Here is a 24,916-nt window from a genome sequence, read left to right as displayed (position 1 = left end):
ACGGCTTACGGGCACCGAGAGGGGACAAGCTTCCTGTGGGAACCCTCACCGCGCTTCGCCGTCCCTCAGAGGTGGTTTCATGTCTCCTTCCTTGCCTTTTCCCCTTCTCCTCGGGGAAGCGCCGGGCCAGGCCGGGAGGAGGAGCGGCCCCGGCCCCGCCCGCCTGCTGGGCCTCCGGTACCGCGGGCTCGGCGTGCGCAGCGGCCGCCGCTTCCCCCGCCGCTTGCCTTGTGGGGGGAAGGGGCAGGAGGAGTGGCCGCGCCTTGCACCACCTGACCGCACACGACGGCGCCTTTGCGGCGGCCATCTTGCAACAGGGCAACGCGAGGCCGGCGCGCGGCCATTTTGGTTGCGGGCGCGGTGCTGCGCCGCGCCGGCAGCTCTGGGGAGGGGTCAGGGCAAAGGGAAGCCGCGGGAAAGCGCCGATGAGGGAGGGATTGCGCCTCGGCTGGCTGTGCTTCCAGGCGTGCTGGGGGCTGTGGTGCGTGGCGGTGCTGCCTCGTTGTGGCACATAGTCCTGTGGAAGCAGTCGTGTGTGTTGGCCAGCCAGCCGTTGTTCTGACGCCGTAAGGGTTGGTAGCGGCGCGCTACGTACAAAAGGCGGTATTTTAAGGGCTCCCATGCGAAGCCGATAAGCATAAAGCCGGAGATGTACGTATAGCTGGGAAAAAGAACCTGACAGGGAATTAAACCGGACCTGACAAGGAATTAAAAAGGTTCCTTCACGCTTGGAGAAGGTCTGCTTTATTATTAATTGAGGTAAGGAAGAGCACCTGGAAAAATAAGCCCGAATTTTTAAACACTGGGAGTTTTTCCTTCCCGGGTCACGGCAACCGCACGGCGCTGCCCTCTGGGAGAGAAAATGGCTGCCGGGAGGGGCACAGGGCGCTTTGCTGCCCTACTCCAAGATGGCCGCCCCCGCGCCCCTCACGCACGCCCTGCGTTTTGACGAAGTTCCTACGCAGCCGCAGCCGCGGCCCGGCCCGCTCTCCTCCCTCCGCCCGTGCCGCCGGGGCGGGAGTGGGCTCGGGGTCCTCCGCGCCGGCCGACGTCCTTCCGCCAGCAGCCGCCGAGGCCCGCAGGGGGAGCGGGGCAGCGAGGCCCGGGCTGGCCTCCTCCGCGGCCTGTCACGGTTCTGGGAGGCTGCGTCCCCCTCCTGCAAGGCAGGGACCCCGGGCGGCGTCCCGGAGCTCTCGGTGAGTGCGTCTGGCCCTTGCTGGAGCGGGCTGGGGGGCAGCCCCGGCTGGGCTTCCCCCCCCCCCCCGCTGTCCGGTGGAGGGTCCGTGACTTGTGCCGCGGGCTGGGCGGGTGCTCCCTGCCCAGGGTTCGGCTGTGCCTGGCGGGCCTGTGGGTTTTGCGCTCCCGGTGCGATTCTTCTCCCTGTCCCTGCGGTTTGCGAACTCGTCTGTGGGAGCGATTTTCATCAGCCAGCAGGTCCTGACAGCTCCGCCCCTGGGGCTGCTTTTCCTGCCGGCTCTTTCCCGTGTGTTTCCAGCAACGCTTCACGCTACGCTATTTCTCATCGTATTTCCCTCTTCCCAAAAAAAAGACCTTTTACAGCTTTCAGCCTTTCTAAAGAGATCTCTGGTCAGCTGTTGTGCTGGCGTGGCTGTCGTTGCCCGAGCTGAGCTTACAGTGGGACAGTAAGTGCTTCGTGTGCTGGGTTGACTTCTCGGTCAGTGGTTGGGTTTCAGTTGTCAGGTCAGCTCGTGCTGCGGCACCTGAAGACAGTTTTCACAGCAGAACTAGGCCATTTAAAGGACATTCTCTTCCAGCGTCCTCTGGCAGATGTTACAGCTGTGCAGACTGAAAACTGACACAGATTAATTTCCTGTCATGTTTTTATTTGACAGGTTTTTTATTCTTTCACAGCAAACGTTTGTGTCCGTATGTGTAGGTTCTTCTGAATTTCAGGAGACATTAGCAACAGATGTTCTAGAGTTTAATTTGAATGTGTTTTTTCCCTTTTTGTTTCTAGATCATTTAATCCGTTCACAGTAATTTAATCAGCCAATACTTTGAATAAAAAGGAAGAAATGATGTCAAGACAGGCCTTTCTCTGCAGTTTGGGATCTCTGTATTTGTCCCTTCTGTTTATATTTCTTCTAATGGATGTTTATGCAAGGCCTGCAAATAATTCAGCCCTCAAAGAAAAGCCAGCTGACAGTAAAGATGAGAATGAGATCTTGCCCCCAGATCACTTGAACGGGGTCAAAATGGAGATGGACGGACATCTGAACAAAGAATTTCATCAAGAAGTTTTTCTAGGAAAAGAGATGGAAGAGTTTGAGGAAGATTCAGAACCCAGGAAAAACAGGAAGAAGCTCATGGTCATCTTTTCAAAGTGAGTTATCTACATTGCCAAGAACAGTGCAGCCTCTTTCTCTGATCTTTAGGGTAAAATTGGCAATTTTTTCTGTCGTATTTAAAAATTGTAATGATGAGGGGGAAAGCATCATACTGTGTTCACGTTATTAAGGTATTAACGTACCTGTATAAACCGTGCTCAGGAGTGAGAATGCCCGTGTTGAGAGTCACGATCAGTATGCAGGAGTGGTGCTGTGCTCTAGTAAAAGTTTTGACAAAACATACCGTTTCTATGTGAAAAAACCTACTGAGCCTCCTGAGGTGTGAGAATTAATATTACTTTTACCTGGTTTCCTGGCTCAATAAATAATCAGTCACACTTGTGTCTCGGATCAAGGAATTTGATCAGAGGGGCTTCCTGAGTGGTGGGATGCCCATGCAATGAACTGGGAGGGTGGGAGTTTGTTGCGGTTTTGTTCCAGCAGTAGTGTGCTCTAGTGCTTGCTGTAAGTTTAGTTTTGGATGGCAGTCTTAAGTTTCTTATTTATTGTTTGGTCTTATATTCCGTACGGATTTTGGGTTTGGTTCTCTTGTGACTTCTGCAAATTACTGCAGAGAGCCACTGGAAAGGCAATGGTAAAATTGGAAGGGGAGGGACAGAGAGACAATGGGGGTAAGATTGTGGTAAACAAACAGTGCTTTTTGTTCCTGAAACTTCCTAGTAGATGCCAGGTGTCTAAAATGCGGGTGTTTCAAATGAAATACGTGAAGGTTAAAAATAATTATGTCTAATTGCACATACCAAGAATTCAGAAATCGGCATGACAGCTTTCTTCATTAAGTTAGCAGTGTGGTTAACGAAACACTTAGCTCCTCAGAATTTAGAAAAAGAGAATAGGAACGAAACAAGAGAAGAAAAAATAAAATTTTTCTTCTGTAGCCTTTTTGAAAACTTCATCTAGCTCTTTACTCGGTGTAAAGCACTTGTGCTAGGTGAGGTTTGTGTCAGCTGCTAAACTCAGGTGTTTGGAGGTCAGAAAACATAATGGAAGTGGAACTCAAATCCAGGGCGTTCTTTCAGACGCTAGATGGCAGAATGGGCTTTATTCGCATTTTTGCAAGGGGGGGATTAATTTTATCAGAACAGATTAAGTTACATTGGTGCTCTTAGTGCTGATGATAGTGTGGGGATACTAGAGATAAAATGAGAAGGCTTAACAGAGCTTTTTTTCTGCAACCTTTTCAGTAACAAGGAAAAAATATCAATAACAACATTGGAGTGGGTTTTTTTTTCCTGTTGTTGTCAAGAGTAAAGGCAGCTAAAGCACCTAGACAAACCTGAGTGCCTTTTTCATTCAGAGTAGAATCCTTTATTACTGTGTCTGCTATTCAGACCACTCACCTCATTGGTAGGATATCTACAAATATTAAGATTGTGCTTAGAAGCTTTCATTTTCTTTATTGCTTTCATTTTCTTTATTGCTGTATGTTTATTGGAAACGTTCAGTGGTGGTTAGTAAATTGTCATGCACGAATTTCAGACTCCGTTCATTTCTGCCTGGCTGTTACGAAAGAGGTTGTCTTAGGAAGCTTAAAGCAATTGGATTCCACATCGTCTTCACTCAGGTGCTTAGTTAAAATTACATTCCCTCAGATGATCAGATTAGAAATGTAGAAAAACATTGTGAGGAATGTGTTGCTTTCTAGACATACTCTTCAAGGCTGAGTGAAGAGAGAAATACCGTGAACTTCTGTGAAAAGCTGGTAAGTCACAGGCTTCCAGATGCTTTGGAAATACTTTCTTTGAAGATGTAAAGAAAACACACAACATATTTTTAATTAATGACAGCTGAGATTCTGTGGCGTGCCAGTGAGATACACAGTAGTCAGTTCAAAGCATACATTATTGTCTAATAGGGTTACTGAAAATAAAGTGAAACATGGAAGAAAAGCTCCCCAAACCGTGTTTTTTCTATGCAAGCGAGCGATGTGTGACTGAAAGAACATTTCATAATGTTGTATTTCAGTTTCTGAAGTCACTCTTTACTGGGAGGACAAACCTTGCTTGTCTGCAGAAGTGGGTTTTTTTGTTTTTACAAGTTAACCGGTACTTTGCCCTATGAAATTAGGGCATGGTGCAGAAAATCCTGGGTGTGTCTTTTTGGTCATCTTCCCCTGCCAAGGCTGAGTGTTCAGGTACCTTCATGTCAAGAAACGCTGTGAGAGGGGCTCACTCGACATCCTTCCTTTTTGTACTTCTCATAATTGCCAAAAAACCACTTGCTGTATTCTCCATTTAAATAGTTTAAGTGAGCCTGGAATCTATAGAAAATTCTTTTGCTGTGTGGTGTGGTTTAGCTTGCGTAGGTGGGCGTTGATGGGAGGGAAGGAGGAATGATACTGATCTAAGGAAACTAGAATGTTAAATGTTGAGAGGAAAATGCTTTGTTTTCCCTTCTCATTTTTGATAGTACCTAGTCCACATCAAACCCCACACTTGTTCGTCTGGTGAGTGCAAGGTGGCGTGAGTGGAACGTGATCGTTTTACTGGTCTTACCACTGACACTGAAAAGTTGCTAATGCTCAGCCTGGGCGTATATAATGTGGAAAGAGGTGATACAAGTCAAGTGTGTTTGTGGTGACACTAATTTTGCTAGATCGAGGGCATTGGGTACTAGAATGCGGTTAGGTGAGCCTCGCTTCTAAGGACCAGTTTTCTTCTGAATTAAATTACCTGTCCTGAGCAAAGCTGGTAAATCCAAGTGCAGAAGAATGTCATGTGTGTGGCTTTCTGTGCTGTGCAGGGTGTTTTTGTGCTGATGGAGTTACCCCTGAGTTTGAAGGTTGAGTAGCCTTCTAGCCTTTGCACTTTGCTGATGTTTTCAACTATTTAGTGGCAGCTCTAGTTGTGATTTCAATTTTAAAATCTTTCGGTTAGCCCCGCCTTGATGGTCATTCATCAGGTCACAGGCTTCTGTTAATACACCTTCTGCTAACTGTGTACAGAGGTTTTGGTGTTCTTTTCCCCGTGTTTAAGTGTCATAAACTTATCCTTTCCTGAAGCAGAACTTGTTCAGACTCCCACAACGCTTGTAAGTGTAGTGCTCTGACCATAGAGCTGTGAGTGTTGGTGTTCCAGCTGCACACCGGGCAGGATCCACGCCCCCTTGCTTTCAGGTTTGTCTCACAGCCTGACACAGTACTGGTGTGCATTCTGTCTGTGGTGGGAGGATGCTGGTAGTGACAGCCAATGTTGACCAGCAGCAGGTAGAATAGAGTATGAGGAGAGGGGATGTTTTAAGCTTCCCTGGTTTGATATCTTCAGTTTAGATTACAGGTTTATATTCTTGAGTTAAAAAAAACTGTTCGTGCTCTGTGCCATTAAGTAGTGTGCGCACCTTGATTTGTGTTTTTCATAACCTCTGTATTTAATATACATCTAATAAATTTTGTGTACCTCCTACCACATAAAGAAGGGCTTTGTGTTGGTTTCTTTTCTGTAGCCCATTCTGAATGAGAGTTATCTGAGGAAGCATGGACAGCCTTGTTTTTATTGCCTTAGCAGGACTGTACCTTATATATCGTACAGTTGTAAATATTCCTCTCAAAAGCAAAGTGCTCTTTATAGACACTGAAAGGATTTCAGCCCATCTTGTACAGTGGGTGCCTGTTAGCTCCTGAAAATCTGAGTCGTTGGAGACTTTGTGTGAACTGTGGTAGCAGAATGAAGGTGACTTTTATGAGCTAGAAGAGCAGTGAATGGGATGTTTGTCACCCTTCTCCGTAGTTACAATGTGATTTAGATGGAAAGTACAGCTTGGAAGTAGTAAGTTTGATAGCTTTGATCTAAGGAAACTAGAATGTTAAATGTTGAGAGGAAAATGCTTTGTTTTCCCTTCTCATTTTTGATAGTACCTAGTCCGTATCAAACCCCACACTTGTTCGTCTGGTGAGTGCAAGGTGGCGTGAGTGGAACGTGATCGTTTTACTGGTCTTACCACTGACACTGAAAAGTTGCTAATGCTCAGCCTGGGCGTATATAATGTGGAAAGAGGTGATACCATACTTAAAACCACTAATGCTGAATTAATACAGCTAAGTGTTGTAGAAGATCAGGTGCTAGGGTTGTTTATTTGGCTTAAGCTTTTAACATTTAGTTGACATTTAAAGGCAAATCACGTATTTAATAACTTGAGTTTCAATGATAACACTTCACTGCTGTTAAGACAGTGATACAAACAGATAAAAAAGCCAGAGTCAAGCTGGGGTTTTTTTTTGTTGTGTTTTTCTTTGTTGGGTTTTTTTTTTTAATTGAACAAGAGTGGTTTTGGTATGCTTTAAATAGAATCCTGCCTCCTAAATGTTAGCGATGTCCTTTCAGTTTTAAATATCGTTATGTCTGTTTTGGATAAATACTTAATGATATGCTCAAAAAAACCTTGAAGGGGCATGTTATTGCTTTTGTATTTGTTCTTGTAAGTGTAATTTTTATATTAACTCCTTTTTCAATGAAGCGATGGTGTGGAATCGATGGTATGGCAGTATTGGTGGTATGTTAAGGAGAACAGTGGGTTGTCAGATTGGATGTTTACTGACAATTTTAGTCCGGTAGAAAAAGTTTGATTCTGTAGCTCGATAGCACCGAGTACGAGCATATCCTTTGGCAAAGCAAAGTCAGCCTGAAAACTCGGAAACCTAATGGAGAACAAATGTAGGTGCAGAACTTTTAAGGTATTGAGGGGGAGTTAATGCTCTGAGAGAATGTTAGAGAAGAAGTTTTTCAAAGTAGTGAAAATCTGCACCAGCTGGCAGTTGACGATTCTGAACCAATAAGAAATGAGCTAATGTGCCATGAGTGATGTATTTGTAGTTTCCTCTACTTAAAAAATTTCCTCAAAAACATAATATTGAAACGAGTTCACTTACAGCAAAGCGAAGCGTGGCTGAATATTTTTCACTGAGCAGTAACCTAGATGCTGTAGTTACTTAAATTTAAGTGTGAAATCAATGGCTAACTTGCTAGTTGTTTACTCTGTAGTTCAAAGAATGTACAACTTCTCGGAGGGTTATAAACATGCCCTTTTCTGTAGCAAACTGTGCTTGTTGTTGTGAATAAAGTAATGAATTTAGAATCTAAAAATATAGTACAACTCTACCCCCCCCCCCCGCCCCCCCCAGTCCCTAAATCTAAATCTTGTTTGCTCTTCATCCACAGGGTGGATATAAATAATGATAAAAAGATAGGTGCGAAAGAGATGCAGCGCTGGATCATGGAAAAGACAGACGAACATTTCCAGGAAGCTGTGGAAGAGAATAAAATGCACTTCCGAGCTGTGGACCCTGATGGTGATGGTAAGGTGAACGATCCCTCCGTCTCCTGATGACATCTGAAGTCAGTTGCCAGCAGCCAAACCTACTGGCTGCTCTTCAGATGTGCTGTGACAAAAATCCAGGTTCATTTGGACTGCGTGTAAACACAAGGGGTTTGACCCACCCAGAGGACAACAGAGCGAAGTAACGTGCTCCAGTCAGCGTGGCAGTTCTGGGGTGACTGCTCTGTTATTTCACTTGTGGTCACGGGAAATTGTAACAGGTTAAGTGGCTTTGCCAGGGATGGGGTGAGGACGGTGACATAAAGAGGTTATTTTCACAAGGCCTGACTGGTCCAAAGAAACATAAAAGTGGAACACGTGGTAGTTTTCATGTTGCCATTCATGAAGCTTGCTGCGAGGGCTGTTGTGCTGAACCAGAAGATTTTTGCTCATACCATTTTAAGTAACGAGACCAAAAGTTCATCATTTAACCATACGATGTCACGTCTGAAATACGGCTCTTTCTTTACAGGCCATGTGTCCTGGGATGAATATAAAATAAAATTTTTGGCAAGTAAGGGCTTTAACGAAAAAGAGATTGCGGAGAAGATCAGAAACAACGAAGAGCTGAAAATAGATGAAGAAAGTAAGTGCAGGCTGTTGGTGTGCAAGTGCAGGCTGTTGGTGTGCAAGTGCAGGCTGTTGGTGTGCAAGTGCAGGCTGTTGGTGTGCATCTGTTTTTCTTCTGTTTTTCTAAAACCTGAATGTCAAACCTGTTCTTAATGCAAGATGAGTGTTTTCGGTACGTGCTTAGGCCCTGCAAAGCACGCTGGAAGTTAATAGTAGAAGGTTGCCTAACAATTGTGTTGTGTTTCATCTGAGTTCTCTGTAGAGAGAGAGAGATTGATTCTTTAGGTTGGTGAGATTGAGCATTTCTTCCTTGTTACTTCTGAAACTTTCATTTGAATCTGGCTTGGTATAAACGTGGCAACTCTGAACAGAGTAATCTCCCCACTCCCCCCCCCATCTAAAAAGTGTTTAAATTTACTGTTAAGTAAAATACAAAGCCTTAGCCTTTCCTTGCAGGAATTAGTCATTTAAAAGTGGGTTATGTTATATTTTCCATTTATCAAAAAGCAACTAAAATGCAAAGCGGGCCTCTGAATTTTATGGCGGGGAAAATACCTGTGCAGCGCGTTCTACGGCAGTGTGGTTAACTGCAGTTTACAGGAATGCTCATCAGATAAAAGATTTGCTGAATAAGGGAAGTGTGCACATAATCATTTTTCTACCTAGGTAACCAGCCTTGTTTGGGAAAATGAAATTAGTGATCTACCGCTTCCTGAGGGTGATAGGCAAAGCTTATTTTCATACTCTAGTGCCGTGTAAAAGTGCTCTTTTTGGGTCTGTATAAGAAAAAAAGAACTGAATGTGTGGATCTTGAGGCCTGTTCCGAGTCTTGCGCGGAAGCACGCTGCAGTTGGGATGCCAGGCCACAACTAGGGACTCAGCTTCACTGAACTTAAGCAGGTAGCGACAGTTTCAACTGGTGGCCGACGGCTGGGTTTCCTTGAAGACTGAGTAAGAAAGGCAGGCAAGGGGCGATTGCCTTGTGACTCCTAACACTTGGGGTTGGCTACGCTGGAAACCCATAAGCAAGTGATTTGGTTATTCTGTGTTTATTTGTGTCCTCGGTACAACTAGAGCTTGCCATTTACAATCTTGCCCTAAGATTCGTATTAAGACTGAAGGTTTTCTTTACTCTTCACAAAAGAACAGTCCCTGAAGACTTACCTTTTAATTGCAACTAGCGGTTCAAAAATGTAGATGTGACTGTTGGGGTTTTTTTCCCCTCTGTAACTCAACAACCAAAAGCACGCAGGACCCATTTAAGACAGTTAATTAAATGAGTTTATTATCTGAAGACTAGTCTTTCAAGAGTGTTTTTGAAATTTGTGAAAAGCAAATGCTTCAGATTTGTGTGTGTTACTGTATTTTGCCGATAGCAGGGTATGCTACAGACAGTATTTTTTCCAGTGTGTCATTCAGAAAATGCCTACACCAGAAAAAGAATACTCTCTACAGGTGGTGTTTTCCTGTTTGGTTATGTTCAGGACCACTAGGTGCACGTAATACTCGCGCTGTGTGTTGCAGGGTGTGTTGTTTTTTTTTTTTTTTCTTTGAATCAGATGCATGGTTTTAGCAGAAAGTCATGTACAAATTGTGATTCTGAGTTGAGTTTAGGAAAAATTCACTGAAAAAGCGATGTCTGTCTGGACTAAGATGAAATGAAAGAAGTGGAAGTGTAAAGTGGTTTGGTGCCGATATATCTGTTTGTACACACATACTTCAACTTGGCCTTGCTCCTTGCAGCAAAAATATTTCCCTTTATTAAATTATAGTGATATCTATGCAGGGTTTAGGTCTGAAGTCAGAATGCTTTCTGATACAGAATAGACAAAGTAGCTAAAAGGAGTAATAAGTACTTGTGTCCTTAAGTAACTGAAGACTAAATGTGTTTCTTGGTGCTTGATGTTTCCAAACTTTCTTGTGTAGAGCTACCCTCCTGAATATCTCACCGTTCCAACAAATCACATTTTTAGACTGAAATACTGGATGATATGTCTGAGTCTAAGGATGTAAGTTCTCTGTGGGTAGGTGCTGCTTAAATTCTGAGCCCTTGAGAGGGTGAAGGAAAGAAGGGAGGAGCAGAAGCAGGGCTGAAGTCTCTTTGTAGCCTTCCTCGTGCTCGGCTTTACGGCTTTGCTTATGCTGCCTTTTCAGTTACGTGCCTTGTAAAGGGCAGCTGTCCATTGAAATGTATTGCTGTAAAAACTAGGCTTTGATTTTTTTCTTTGTTATAATCTGTTTAATACAGTTCTTAAGCTTAATTTGTATGTGTAGCTTTGTGGAGGGTGAGGGTGCTACCTGGAATTGTGGTGTGGCTGGACAAAAAACCCTCTGCACTTAAAATGGCATGAAGTGTGATAATATCACTTGGTGGTAGGTCACTGTGCCATTTTGTTCACTCAAATCCTGTGAGCTTGAACGTCCCTGAAGAGGTTGAAACAATACTACAACTAGTTTTGGTTTAGATCATGTTACATGAAGAAATGCAAAGTTGAAATAAGAAAAGTTGAATGTTGTAACATCGGAGTAAAAAAATGTGTCCCTTTGATCGTGGTTGGAACCGCTGTGTTGGTGAAGAGTCTTTTCTTACTGCAGTAGGCTTAGAAGTGCTGGAGAGTAGGATAAAGCTGTGTAGTGCTGTTAACCAGCGTGTGTCACACAGCGGTGCGTGGAGATAGTGAATCTGAAGGATGTTTTTAATTTGAAGAATGTTTTGGCTAGTTCAGTGCACGGGACTGGTTTGAAGTAGGAAACAAAAATGATTCATTCAGAAGAAAGGCACTGCTGCTACTCAGGCAGATGAAAGATTTCTGTTGATAGTGGGCTTCAAAATATGAAAATAAGAAAGGAGAACAACAAGTACTGAACAAAGTTGGATTATTCATACCTCCTACCAGAAGGAGCTAACGATGCTGCTAGGGCAATGCTTTTTGCTTGATACGTTGAAGTTTTGATACAGGTGTAGCTAAATCTTTATTTTCATCTCCTACTTTCAGTTCAGTTGTTTGGTTAAAGGGTCTTTCCTAGTGTTTCAGCACAAACTAGGTGAAACTAATTACACTTTGTTTCCCCTCAGCACTTGCTTTCTCTGGGAGTTGAACTGTAAAATAACTGGTTCACAGATCATCCTTGTTTAAACAATTGGGTAACAGGGGATGGATGGTATGTTTTAAGAACTTTAAATAGATGGAACGGGATAGCTTAAATCTTTTTCTTAAATTTCTAGCACAGGAGGTGTTGGATAACCTGAAGGATCGGTGGTACCAAGCTGACAACCCACCTCCCGATTTGTTGTTGAATGAAGAAGAGTTCTTGTCCTTTCTTCACCCAGAGCACAGCAGGGGAATGCTGAAGTTCATGGTGAAAGAAATCATCCGAGATTTGGGTATGCCACTTGAAAACACATCTCTTGGGAGCAGTTTACTTGCAAACCGTTTCACTGGGTAGATGTTGTTAGGTCGTGGCACTGTCTTGGGTCAGCATGAAGTGCTGGCACGTCTTGTTTGCTCTGTTCTACACATTTTTCTAATACGGTGAGTAAGACAAACAACCTGTTAGTGCAGATGCTGGCATCTCCGTGGAGTTGTCTGTGCATCTCTCAAGGCTAAATTTAGTCTCTGGTGTTAAGGAACAGCGCGTTATATGTTGGAAAGATACTCAGAGTCCTCCGTACAAAGAAGATCCACTGACAGTGCTTCGCACTGAAGTGCTGCTGCGTTGTCGGGTTGCTGCAGCAACAGTAGAAAAGGTTTGATGAATTGTAAAATATTATAAAATACCTTGATGTGGATGTTCTGTGAGGAGGACATTAATTGCTTTGTACTTCCCCAGTACAGCAGCCATGTAAGAATTGTGGCATACAGTCATGAAAGTGGAAGGACATGGTTGAGGTTTCTAAGAAAATAATGTGGTTTTTTTTAAAAAAAAAAATTCATAGGTATTGGCACACACTTTTTTTTTCTGTTGAGTCAATAGCGATGCATATTTAAAACTGCTAGTACACCTGGATCACAAAAAGAAGAGAGAGAACTGTGACTTTGCTAGTTATTAGCTCGATAAATATGAAGAGTTTCCAGTGATACTTGCGTGTGTGACAGGGACAGACAGAACAACTCTAGTACCCGGTCTTTTACGAGGGTTAATTTACCTGAATGCTAATACAAGGGGAGGCTGGATACAGCTCTAAGAAAATTTCTGTTGCAGTAATGGTTGAAAAAATAAACAAGAACTTGGAGAGAAAAAAAAAAAAAAGGCGATTTGCCACCTGGTGTGTCCTTCAGGTCCAGAAAAATTCTTTTTGTTTAGTATATTGACGAGTGTATGTTTCTTAGCCTTCTCAGACATTGTCTGTGTACCATAATACAGAGGGGTTTTGGCTAAACAAAGATATAAACGGTCACTTCTCTGCTAGAGTCAGAGTTGTGGGCTGCTGCAGCTGGGTAGACTGTACCAATGACACCTCTGACACGAAGGAATTTCTCACTTTTAATGGGCACGACGCAGATACTTTTCAGTTGCTGTATGCTTCTGTTGTAGATCAAGACGGAGATAAGAAACTGACCCTTTCGGAGTTCATTTCGTTACCTGTTGGTACTGTAGAGAACCAGCAAGCTCAAGATATTGATGATGACTGGGTAAAAGACAGAAGGAAGGAATTTGAGGAGGTCATTGATGCTAACCACGATGGTATTGTCACAATGGAAGAGCTGGAGGTAAGTCTGCCTCAAAGAGTTAGTTCTAGTGCTTTAAAGAAATAGTTGTTTTTTAAATACAGGATTGGAACTGCTTTAGAGAATATGAAGTCCAAAAATAGTTGAAATAACAGCACAGTATGTGTGTCTACTTTACAAAACTTTGGGTTATAGCATTGTTCAGTGCTTGGAGATTTTGTTATGCGTTTTGTTAAAGAGGAGGGGGAGTTTTCCTAGCATAACTGTTACTCACAGGTATACTTTTAGGGTTTTTTTGTCACAGACTCTTGTATGGATATGGAACGCATGAAAGCAAGTCACAGACTTCATTAGGTGTGCTGGTTAATGGGACAATGAGTCATACTTTCAGTTACAAAAGGAGTAACTGGCAGCCTATATATTCATTTAAAAAAAAACCAAACTAAAAATAAAACAAAGCAAAGAAACCCAACGACCAACAAACCATGGGGCCCCAGTAGCTTAGAAAATAGCAGAGATCTTTTTCTTTTTTTTTTTTTTAAAAAAAAGAAAAACACTGAAAGACTAAACATGAAATTATTATTTGCAAGTGTGGATTCAAGTTTGTGGCCTTTTTGGACTTTGGTTTACAGAAGTAAGGCTTTTTGCTAATAATTCTGTCTCCAGAAGAGTCTACCAAACGTGAAATATTTTGCACCCTGTATTTGTGGCAGTTTTGTGGCCAATGGAGGAGACTTGTGGCTCATTTCTGGCTCTTTTTTTCTTCTTTCTGGATGTACGAATGTACTGTGACTAGCAGAGTTCAAACTGCAGCATAGGCAGTGTGAAAGGAGGACCTCTAAAATTTTGGTCTTCTTCCCGAGGCAGGATGGATGTTAAAATTCCTAACCTTTTCAGTGTGCAAATAGGTGGGTATGAGCGGTGGTGACAGTATGGATGAGCAGTTATATTGTGACACAGGCTATTAATAGTCTTTTTACAGAGAATTTGTTTGTAAAATGGGTATTTTATCTGTGAAGTCTTTGTATATCTATACATACATAGACACATGCACATACATGGCACATCTGGGAAGACATTGAAGATAATCTTGAGTTTTCTGTGTCATGAACTAAAGTGCGCTGCTTGAAAACTTTCCGTCTATTTCAAGGGGGGTGAAGGAGCAAAATGCTTTTGTTTCTGAGACTTCTGGCCTCCGTCATGTCTGCTTGGTGGTTTAAAATGGAACAAGGAAGTTCTAAAATGAACAGGTTCTAAAAAGGTTATCTCCAGAAACAAGAAAATTTAGGTCATAGAGATCAATAGTGTGCCCCTTCTTAATTTTGAATTGGCACTTCTTCGCGAAAACCACCAGGTTTGATAGTGAGTTTAGTTTGCAACCGAAATGTCAAAAATATTTTTACTGTAGACACTGGCATAAACTGAGAAAATCTGGATTTCTGTTAGAACAGCCAAGGAAGCAGTACATGGAAGAACAGCTAGGGGAGAGATGTAAGCCTGTTAAAAAAATGTGCTAACACCTTTTTCCATGACTTGTGTTCACTTCGGGATGGCTTGTGTCGGTCTCGTAATTGCTGAAGCTCCCACAGAGCTAAGGTTCATAATTCTGACGTGTGGAAGTGTGTGCTTCGTGACTGAAAACTATTTTCTTGCTCATTTTAGGAATATATGGATCCTATGAATGAATACAATGCCCTAAATGAAGCGAAGCAAATGATAGCAGTAGCAGATGAAAATCAAAACCATCACTTAGAGCTGGAGGAGATCCTGAAATACAGCGAATACTTCACAGGCAGCAAGCTTATGGACTATGCACGTAACGTCCATGAGGAGTTCTGATCCTGCTCGCTTTTCCAGAGCTCTGAAGCACTTTCTTGCTTTCAAAAAAAAAAAAACCCCACCCACCAAAACCCAAAAGAAAAAAAAATCCAACCCCCAAACAGACAGAAAGTTACTTTGCTGCTACCTGTGTTCTATGCTGACAGCGTATTGTCCTAGACTTAAAAATACTTCCGTCCATACGTAAGATCTACGGCTCTCTTGCCTTTGGTGTGAGGGGAAAAAAGGTCTTTAAATAACGGGGCAGGTGCTGGACTGCTAGAGTTCACCCTGGTTTGTACAGTTAATCCAGCTGAAGTTACAGCTGCTTTTGGCTAACCCTGTTTGGTGGAGGCTTCTTAAATATTTAACTCTTGTTGCCCTCCTAGCTGCTGATCCATGGAAATCACAGATGACACTGAAAGATGTTGGCTTTTGTCAAGGGGATTGTGATTCAAATACGCGTGTTCTGGCCTCATGAGGATGTCCGTGCGTAGACTGATTGGCTAATCCTCCGGTATTTCTCTCAAGGCATCTCAACCTACTTGCATATAGTTGAGAATTTAATCCAAGTTCTCCCTCTATTGCTGAGCTATCTTTAGGAGCTGTGGGGAAGAACTTGATTTTAAATCTTACAGAGGAACTCTTCTGTGTATACTTAAAAAGAAAAGTGGTTATAGCCTGACTCGTGTTTGCAACTCCGCTGGGAATGTGAGAGACTTGAGATTGCTTATGTCTTAAAAAAATCAAATGTCGTTCTAAAATGAAACAGTGGGAAAGGTTTCTTTGTGGATAAAGATGTTGGACAGAGCAGTGGGATTTTCCTGGGTGTATGATTACTACTTCACTAAAATTCCTTGTTAAAACTAGTATAATTACTTGCCTCTGTGCAAATTAATGATGCTGAAGAGCTCATGAATGGTGAAGCTGGGGGGAAGTACAGGCTTTGCTATTGAACTGCTTTTGCCAGAGCAATGTACAGTCGGCACTTGGGAAGCTTTTTAATCGGTCTGATTTTGGGTAATCTCTGAAAGCGTCTTGCAACACAAGGGTCATATCCACTACTGTCAAAAATAGAAAACTTATTTTTACTCTGTTCCATCTTTACTGTAAAAATCCCTCTTTCTGAAGGGTTGCCTGAAAACCCAAGTGAGATGTTATATTTCATTAAATTTATTCTCTTAATATAATGTACATACAAGTATTGCTGTCTGTTTTCTGTTTCAGTATTCCCTTTTTTTGGTGTGTTTGGTTTTTTTTTGTTCGATGGCTTGTATCAAAGGCTTTTTACATACATATTTCTCTTTTTCATTAAATATTTTTCTCCATGCTTTGGAAATGTTGCTGTGTTTAGGTTTGTCCCTGAGTGGGGAAAAACTGAAATTCTTGAGGACAGAAAAATTAAAATACGATTTTGAAAGAGCTGTAAGGCAAAGATTATGGATATGCAGTCTTAGTTTAATCTTCTGATAATGTGAGCATGGAATCCCTTGGAAAACACCAGGTAACGCAGCGGTTCGCTAGCAGCTGCAGAGGCGTTAAACTGTGTTGTTGCGGTATTGGCCACGCACTTGATAAATCAGAAACTTGAGGAACAACTGTGAAAAGTTAATTTTTAATGTATGCGTGGAGTTCTGCACCTTAATGTGTTCTGTGTTTCTCTGCCAGAAATCGGGATCACGTGTTAACTAACAGCTGTAAGGATAGAGTGGACTGCGTGGTGAGATTTGGAGGTACACGAGGTTATTCCTGCCATTTTACAAGTTAAAATTATTGCAGTTTTAGAAGTTAAAACTAATCTAGTTTGTCTGTAGACTTATTTATTTTTTAAAATTCTTTAAGTACTTTATATGCACTTAATCTTTCTCAGATTCTTGTAGGTCCTTTCCCATAGGTGGTCCCTTACTTGCCTGTAATCCCTAAGGATTAGTGACTTTTTCTTTAAAGCCTTTCATTAAGCACTAATTAGGAGTTCCATGTTTGTGGGTTTTGTTTTGGGTTTGTTTGGTTTTTTTTCATGTACACAGGCAATCTGCCTGCTGTTAATAGGACTTGGTATCTGAGTGCTGCTACTATCTCCTGGACGTGGTTTGTCTTTCCAGAATTCAAAAGCTTGTATGGGATATCTGGGATAAGTATCTATAGTCAAAAATAATACATGTATATTAAATAAAAGCAGAACAAGTTCTTATTTCTGACCTATAGCGTGGTTCCACTCACCACTCTGAAGCTTTCCTCCTCTGAGGCTTCATCATCACAGCTGTAGTATTTTGTGAGTTTTCAGTTTAAATGTATATAGCAGAATTTTGCCTTGTTTGTGAACATCACAGGAGTTTGCATTTTCGGTTTCTTACTGAATAATAATTCACTTATTGAATAGATGAAGTCTGCTAGTGTTTGTGAAAGAGAATTGGGGGAAAAAAAAAATCTGGTTAAATATTGCTGAGGGGATGACTGAGTCACGAGGCGTAAAGCCACTTAAATGGCCTTGAGTGTAATCCTACAGCGGGAAGAGGCTTGGCTACGTCCTGCGTGCAGGCACTGAGTGTGAAGGCAGTTGAAGCGCAGCTGGTGTGGTTTACTTGCTCTGTCAGCTTTGCTCTTTTTTTTTGGAAAGAATGGCTTTAAGGTATAAGTTCTCTTCCATAGTGGTTGTTTTCCAAAATGCTTGGAAAAGCAAAGTAGAAAAATAGTTACTGTTTTGCCTTGCTTTTGTCTCCCCTTCAACTCTTAAATAGTCTTACAGAAATTTAAGGAAGAAAGGAAAAGCAACAGTTCTGGACGAAACATGCCACGGTATTGCTGTTCAGTCCTCCCAAATACTGCCGGCTGTTGGGATTCCAAGTGTACTTCTGTTCCAATCCAGTCTCCTTTGCGTTTGGATGTCAACTGACCGTAGGTCTGCTTTGTCTGGGAAGTCTAGCTATGATTTTTAAGCAAGGAAATAAAACGTCTTTGACTACTGTAGGATGTCTTGTTTACTTGGGCCTTTGCGTAAGAGTTGCTCAAGTGCCTTAGAACTGAAAGACCTGAAATTCAGACCCTAGATCGATGAGATCAAATTAGTAAAATTCTAATAGCCTGGGAAGCTAAACCCACTAATTCCTGGTGTGATTGCTTTTTTTCTCTCTACGCTGCGTGCTTGTGTTAGGGGAGGGCAGGGCTGCAGTGCCCGTGTGCTGCCGTTCAGCCCCCTCCGTCGCGGCCCCGTCATTGCTGGCTTGCACAGCTCCACGGAGGAGCCTTCTGGGGGGTTGGATTCCGGAGTTAACGTGCTTCTGTGGAACAAAATAGGCATCAAAAGTAGTTGGTACGTGAATGTGGCACCCTTTGCTTTCACAGAGCACGCCTCTGCTGGAAGCTTTTATTTCCATGGGAGCCAATGGCCGGGGTAACACCCAGTCTCTCTTTTGGAATCGGGAGCTTGCTCTTCTTCAGTGGCAGTGCAGGGAGTCTGGTGTGAAGAGTTGAAATGGAGACTGCAAACACTTCTCGTTCGTAGCTTTTGCTGGCTCCTGAGGCCAGTATCGAGATGACTGATGACTTGTGATTCCACACTCTCCCCGAGAAATGTATTGACAACGTGGGGTTTACGCATCAATAAAAGCCACGGGTCTGCCGTTCCTGTGAGAGCAAGGGGAGAGAATCTGTCTGTACTTTGCCTTTTAAGGAGCAAGCCCATGTGGGCTCTGTTTCATTTTACCTACGGCTCTCATCCGTAAAGGTTTTTGGGTGTTACCTCTGTAGTGCTTTAATACTCTTCTTTGCAAGAACAAGGATCATCTCTTCTGGCTCTCCTGGCGTTCAAGGGCTGTGCTTTCATGCTGTGCAGAGGTACGCACCGGGCTGGAGGCACTCTGCTTTAAGGCTAGGAGTAGAAATCTTCATAGCGCTCTTCAGCACGGTGTCTTTCTGCCTGTGAATGTTTGAGTTGTGAGCGGCAAAAAGTAGGGTTGTGGGGTGTGGGAAGAAGGATGGGGGCGTGGAGCTCATGCTGGGAATTTCCCAGCAACTGACATATGAAGTTGTTCTGGTCGCCAGCAGTTCAGAATCACTTCCCCAAGAGTTTGCCGCTGTCAGAATTTGGCTGGGGCAGTAGGGCTGCGTTATGGTCGCTGTGGGTTTTTACTCGGGTTTTTCTGCTGGTTTGTTCTTGCTGCTGGCAGCCGCTGTTAGCCGTTGCTTGGGATTGAAATGCAAAGAACATCAATATCCTTTTGGTGAAAGATGCTGCATGGACTGTGCCCCTGGTAAGTAATTTTCACGGGATGTTGGTTATACGGGCTCGATGTAATAACTGTCAGCAATAACCCCCAGGGAGTAGAAAACAGCTTGAAGGCTATTTCCATCAAATGTAGGAAGTATAACATGGAGAAAAAGCATTTGGTGAGGAGACTTTCCTATCAGTCTAGGCTGACAAAGATTATAACATACTGAATTTAGGAAAGTTAGCTCTTTGAAAGAGTAACGTGTTCTTTAACTTCTTTTGTGTCTCCCAGCTTCCTTAATGTGTCAGTCCGCTGCGTTTTAACTGTGAGAGTGTTAGCTGGGAAAAGGTGATAGCATTTACGTTATTGTCCTTTACCTGCCACATAAAGCAGCTCAGAAATCTTGCATGATAATGGGAAACTTTAGGTAATTAATTCTGTTGCTAAAGGTGTTTTTTAAGCTTTCTTTTATAGCAAGGTTTATACTACTTAAGACTTGGTGTGTTTTTTAAGGGAAAAAATACACTTGATTCATAGATAGAAATTAGCAAAGCGTAACTTGTCAGGAAACATACTTGTTTCTTCCTTTTTTATTGTAGAAACTGAATGAGTCTGAATTCTGGGTTTTGCATACATATGTGTGGGTTTTTTTCCACAACTTGAATATCTCTGAAGGCCACGCAGTATTGAGAAGCACACATGCAAAATATCAAACCTCAGATACTTTAATAGTCGGGATTTCATTACAGAAGTGGCTTAGTAGTGAAGAGTAGCAACAATTAGTAGGTAATAGTGCTGTTCTGGGGCAGTCCCCTTAACAGAAGGGATTCTTTTTAGTGCAGTCAGTATTGACTGTACTAAAAGAAGGGTACCTGTACACATGTAGGGGGAGTGTGGATCACGTCTGTTAATACAGTTGCAACTTAAAACCTTGCATACGGTTTTATGTGCGTCTTTCTATAGTTTATTTTCTCATAATTAAGTCTACTACACAAGATGGATGTGGCGTGAACTGATGCAGTAGCGTTACCTTCAAAGGTGCTACCTGGAATAAATTAATTTAAGATTTGAGGCGGTTTATTGCATTATTCTCAAAATTATTTAAATCTGAGTGTTTCTGAGCTCGGTGTAAAGAAGGGCGTACTTGTGTGATACAGATAATCCTTTATCTCTAAAGTTTTTTGTTCCTCCTTACGCTGAAAGAACTTTTATCCGGTTTTGGTTTGGTTTTTTTTTTTTTTGCATTGTTAGCACATCTGCTGCTGGTGGGGAAACGTTTCTTCATAGTCTCTTCCTGACTGTGTAGACAGTGAAAATGTAGAACTGTGTGGCCTATATTGCGGTCGGTAAAAATCTCCTGTATTTTGCCACTGACAGAACTCAATAAAATGCAGAGGAAATCAGAGTGAGCAAAAGACTTTGCTCATTGTTCACCTACAGAATGGGAAGATGGAGAAGGCAAAGGAAAGAAGCAGTCTGTGAGAATATGGACATGTTTAAGCTCAACTGTAAAAACGCCCGTCGCTTAGTTCCTGCAGCCTGTGCTGTATGGAGAGAAGCTAGCGAGACAGAAAGAACGTGTCTGGCTCCTTTTCCAAAATCCGCGGTTAACTTGCCGTTTCGGTTCGGGCAAGTCGCTTTGCTCACGAACCTCGTCATCCTGGTGCCTCAGGCTGAACCTCCGTGCGAGTCCTGTGTGTCGGAGGGGTTGGAATTTGTGGGTTCAGAGCTTGTTTCTAAACGCAGTGCGTGATGCACACGTACTGTTTGGACCAGGAGCCTGGCGCTGCCTTGCGCCTTGTGCTGTGTCCTGCTGTGTGTGAAATGAAGCTGGTGACATCTTTGATGTTGGTGGGTGCCGGTACAGAGGCACGTCGAAATACGACCGCGTTCTTTCGTGCCTAATGGCCTTTCAGAATGCCGACAGAAAGATACTACGGGCATTTGTTCTTAACTGCTTCACTAGTGAATTTTCTGCAAACCTGAGCAGTCCATTGCCCTCTTTTGTACCTGCTTGAGATTACTTTGGGGTGAGTTGCGTGATTTATCTCACAAGGGGAGGCAGGATCTGTCGTAAAGCCGTGGTATTGCACCAGAGATCAGACCTATTGCTACGCTAAAAACCTGCTTTTTTTTCCTAACTGGCATTGGCAGCAAACTGTGATGTCTAAAACATACGAAAAGCTGGTCTGGGGAAGTGATATGTGGAATCCACTGGGAGAATCATTTGGGGCATTGCCTCGATTGTCAGCAAGTCTTTAGGCCCCTGCTAGCCCGTTCTAGCTGCTTGATGTACAGCTAAAGTTAAAGCTTAACTTAAAAGTTTGGGATTCTGGCACATTGAAATCTGCTGAATGTTTTCAGCCAGAGTGGTAAGTGAAACTGTCACTTTCTGTGCACTCTTTCATTCTAATGCATGAAAATGAAGAGGATTTCCTTCTGATAACGATCAGCGTCGCCTTTGTTTTAGGTGAAAGAATGAGAAGCCGCTGCACCGCCACAGCAGACACAGTCTGTGCCCCCTGTCAAGACGGATACTTCAGCAACGAGCACAATCACAGCTTCTGCAAGAGTTGTACCATCTGCAACACTAGTAAGTCAGCTGTACAGTGGTCGTTTCTCGGTAAGAGTTTGGGAGGCAGTCAGGCTTCACATGCTTTCTTGCCTTGTGTGCTCCTTAAGGGCTGGTGTCATAAAGCCTGTCACTTGAGACAACCCAGTCCGAAGACTGGGTAATCATTTCGATAGCTGATATCTCCTGGTTGGTACTGGTGGTAGAGCCTTCAAAGGGAAGCAGGCTTGTACTGCCTGAAAACTGGTGTCTTCGGAACTGCTAATAAACTGCTCTTTGCAGTTGTTTCTACACACAACGGATAGGAATGGAGTAATTATTTTTTTTCCTCTTTCTTACCTTATTTCTTGTATCTCACCTGCCCTTTATTCTGTCCTTGCTAGGGAAGGGGAGCGTGGAAGTGAAGAAGTGTGAGAAGACCTCGGACAGAATTTGCATGTGTGATGCAGGTTACATGCCAGATGTCAGATACACGCTCGGAAGCAGTAAGTTAGCGATGTCTCAGACTCTCCAAACTCGTGCCTCCCCTTCAGATGAGATGGTTGTTATTTCTAGCATGAAAGCTGTTGTCACTTGTCTCATTGATATCTCCACACAAGTGTTCTAGCAGGGTAGCTGTGCAAGCTGTTGCTCTGTGATTCCTGAGCTGACAGAAACCTTAATGCTCTCCTTGTTAATATCCAGAATTAGCCAGCAGAGAAAACAGGAGACCTTGCCCGTTGCAGTCTAAAATGAATCACTGAGCGTGCTGTGCTACTTCTGACCCAATGACTGTGGTTTTTAGATGCTGTGTGGGTTTTGTTGGGTCTATTCTATAAGCTAAACTACTAGTATAACCTATTAGTGTAATCACTGTGTAGCTGTCGTAGTTACGTGGCTGACTGAACTCAAATTCTGCCTCTTTCTTCTTTTCCAGTATGCTCACCGTGTCCTGAAGGGTCTTATTCCATAGGGAGAAATGAAAACTGCCAACCTTGGACCAAGTACGTGTCACTGATCCAAACTTGTTCAGAGCAACATTTTGGGTTTAATTCTGTCGCAGCTGATGCCCAAATCATGGTGTGTAGAGTAAACCTGCAGCAGGTGCAGTGAAACCACGTTCCTCATGGCTCTCAGGAGCCTGGGGCAGTCTGTGGACTGATTCGAAGCATCTGCCTGCCGTCTGCCGTTCCTCTCTTCACCTGTGGCAATGACAGTAGTCTCGGCCTTCTTTTTAAAGGTCTGGAGGTTTTGAATAGATGCTAAGAAAAACAGAATGTCGGGGTTTTTTGAGTAATAACTTCGATTAGCCTAGTCTAGGAAAGGTGAAGCCTGAGTTTGTATTGGTAAAACGAGGATTGTAACATTCACTCACTTGTTCCATGGCACTTACAAAGTCATTACTGCAGCTCTTTGAAAAACTACACTGATTTATTTTACATCCAGCTGCAGCATTCTTGGGAAAAGCACTCTTCGACCAGGGACAAAAACCAGTGATGCCGTTTGCAGCAGCCGCGTCACACAGGCAGCTCCCTCTCAGAGCGCAACGTCTGATTTGAATCTTTCCACTGTGACACCCGCTTTGGCTCTTTCCACCACTAACCACCAGAATAATACGTCGACTCCAGTGCTCTCGCCATCCAGACCCAGCGTGATTCCTTTCATTTGCCCGGATGCCAACAGCCCCGCAGAGACTAACTGGGGTAAGGAGAGGGAATGACCAAGTCTTTGTGCTTCCTAGAGGTGGTTGGGGCTTTTCATCTGAAACTGGTTTAATTGGAAATGAAATCACTCTCTCTCTCAGAAGCCGTATCTGTGTTTTGCACAGTCTTTCAGTGAGACACACCCAGGATTCCAGTTTTCTTGCTCGTCTGCTTGGCAGCTGGGACTTCATGCTCTGTGGTTCAGGGCTGCTTCTGGTGTTCCATGTTCCTTCTGTTGAAGCTGGAAACTCCAGCTAGAACCATGAATCTCTTTCAATGTATTCTTCTTCTGTTTTGTTTTTGGTTTTTTTTTCCAGGTTCTTTATCACTTATCCTTATTTGTCTGATACTACTCATGGTGAGTGGAATGTCCATCCTCCTGTTGATTATCCAAGCAGTCAAAAAAGAGACCAAGAGGAAGCCTTGTAGAAACAACCATCGGGGTGAGTTTCTTTTTATAGGGAAAACGTGTAGGAAAGAGAATAATCAGGGCCCCCTACTTGAGCTTTGATAATTGCGTCGATCATAATGCAGTCTACCTGGCTAAGTAGCACAGTGTGTTCTGCAGTTAAACCAGCGGTTGATCCTCTAGTTAGTCCTGTTGCACTGGAGGTTATAGCGTCACAGATTGGCATTCTTACAGAGCGCAGATTCCCCTGCTTGTTGCCATGCAGAAGGACACTCTATGTCTCTGATTTTAACACCTCCTAGCTTTTTCCTCTGTTTAGTCCCTGCAAAAATGATATAACGATTTTGTGCAGGGAATTCTATTCAGTACAGAGAGGATCCAGAATCAACAGCCTTTTAAAGAGCATATTCCAAACTTTTTTGCCTACATAGATGTGAATTGTCTTGAAGCGTCTCCCGCAAACACAGGAAAGGTTTGACTGAGAAGAGCTGACCTCTATATTCAGGATTAAGTGGCAGCCTGGCGCTTGAGTCAGCCCACAGCTGCTTCATGTTCCGTTCCCAGAGCAATGGCAAAGTGTATTTTCGCTGTTCCCTACGCTTGGTGTTTCCTAGCGCTGGCTGGAAAGACGAGCGCCGACCCAAATGTCACTCATAGTTGTCCATGAAACTAGAAAAGTCACTGCCTTCCCTTTTCTTGCCCCTTCTACTTCTTTTTAATTTGTCTTTCAGGCTGTCGAATTCCTATCCAGGAAGAACAAATTGACTCCAATTCTAGTCTCATCAAAAACTGACTGTGTTGCATTACTGTTTCCTGCATTTCTGAGCCGATCGACTGTGACGAGTAACGTGACGGAGCGTTCTGTGGCTGTGTGTGTGGGTGTGTGTAACTGTTTAATTGCACTTCGGTTCCTTGAGTCTCGCTGAGTGGCCCCTTTGGTGTTAGGACCCAAGGGAGCAGCTGTTCTTAGTAGAATCACATGATTCTGGGGCAGATCCTGTGCACAGCATCCCTGCTGCCGGGACTGAGTTGGTGTAGTCCTCCGTGCGTTTCTAGCCAGTTCGGAATGTAGTGATAGGCAGTCGTCTTTGTACTGAGGAAAGTGTTTATGAAGCTGTAAGAAATGATTATTGAGCAGCCAGAAAAACAGGGAAACCACAAGACCTGCTTTATAACTGAGTTTATATCTTGTCTTACAACTCCGAGATGCTAAGCAGAGCGTGTCTCTCTCAGTGCAGGATTTCCAGTGTTTCGGTCTAGTTTCCAAATGACCTCTCCTCGCTTGAGGTGCAGAATCTCCCCTGATGA

At 43.3% G+C, this 24,916-nt stretch overlaps 2 protein-coding genes across 3 annotated transcripts; both read left to right on the top strand.

Annotated features, from left to right (window-relative positions):
* Nucleotides 1-493: 493 nt before the first annotated feature.
* Nucleotides 494-15,952, top strand: SDF4 (stromal cell derived factor 4). Of its 2 annotated transcripts, none has more exons than XM_086476024.1 (7): nt 494-759; nt 1,979-2,344; nt 7,523-7,659; nt 8,152-8,265; nt 11,476-11,634; nt 12,786-12,961; nt 14,582-15,952. In XM_086476024.1, exons 2-7 carry the CDS (start codon nt 2,037-2,039, stop codon nt 14,756-14,758), a joined length of 1,071 nt encoding a protein of 356 aa, XP_086332150.1. In that variant the 5' UTR covers nt 494-759; nt 1,979-2,036; the 3' UTR covers nt 14,759-15,952. The 2 variants fall into 2 exon arrangements, with proteins under 2 accessions (XP_086332150.1, XP_086332149.1); XM_086476023.1 differs by lacking the exon at nt 494-759 and adding an exon at nt 1,123-1,196.
* A 2,893-nt stretch (nt 15,953-18,845) lies between these two features.
* On the top strand, nt 18,846-24,916 carry TNFRSF4 (TNF receptor superfamily member 4). The gene is made up of 7 exons (XM_009960815.2): nt 18,846-18,987; nt 21,416-21,538; nt 21,901-22,002; nt 22,434-22,500; nt 22,943-23,199; nt 23,517-23,642; nt 24,340-24,916. The coding sequence occupies exons 1-7, from the start codon at nt 18,846-18,848 to the stop codon at nt 24,399-24,401; spliced, it is 879 nt and encodes a 292-aa protein (XP_009959117.2). The 3' UTR covers nt 24,402-24,916.

The sequence above is a fragment of the Leptosomus discolor genome, chromosome 20 (genome assembly GCF_034619465.1).
Source record: "Leptosomus discolor isolate bLepDis1 chromosome 20, bLepDis1.hap2, whole genome shotgun sequence".
In the NCBI taxonomy this organism is placed as follows: domain Eukaryota; kingdom Metazoa; phylum Chordata; class Aves; order Leptosomiformes; family Leptosomidae; genus Leptosomus; species Leptosomus discolor.
The sequence above is the reverse complement of the archived record's forward strand: the minus strand, read 5'-3'. Positions and strand labels throughout refer to the sequence as shown.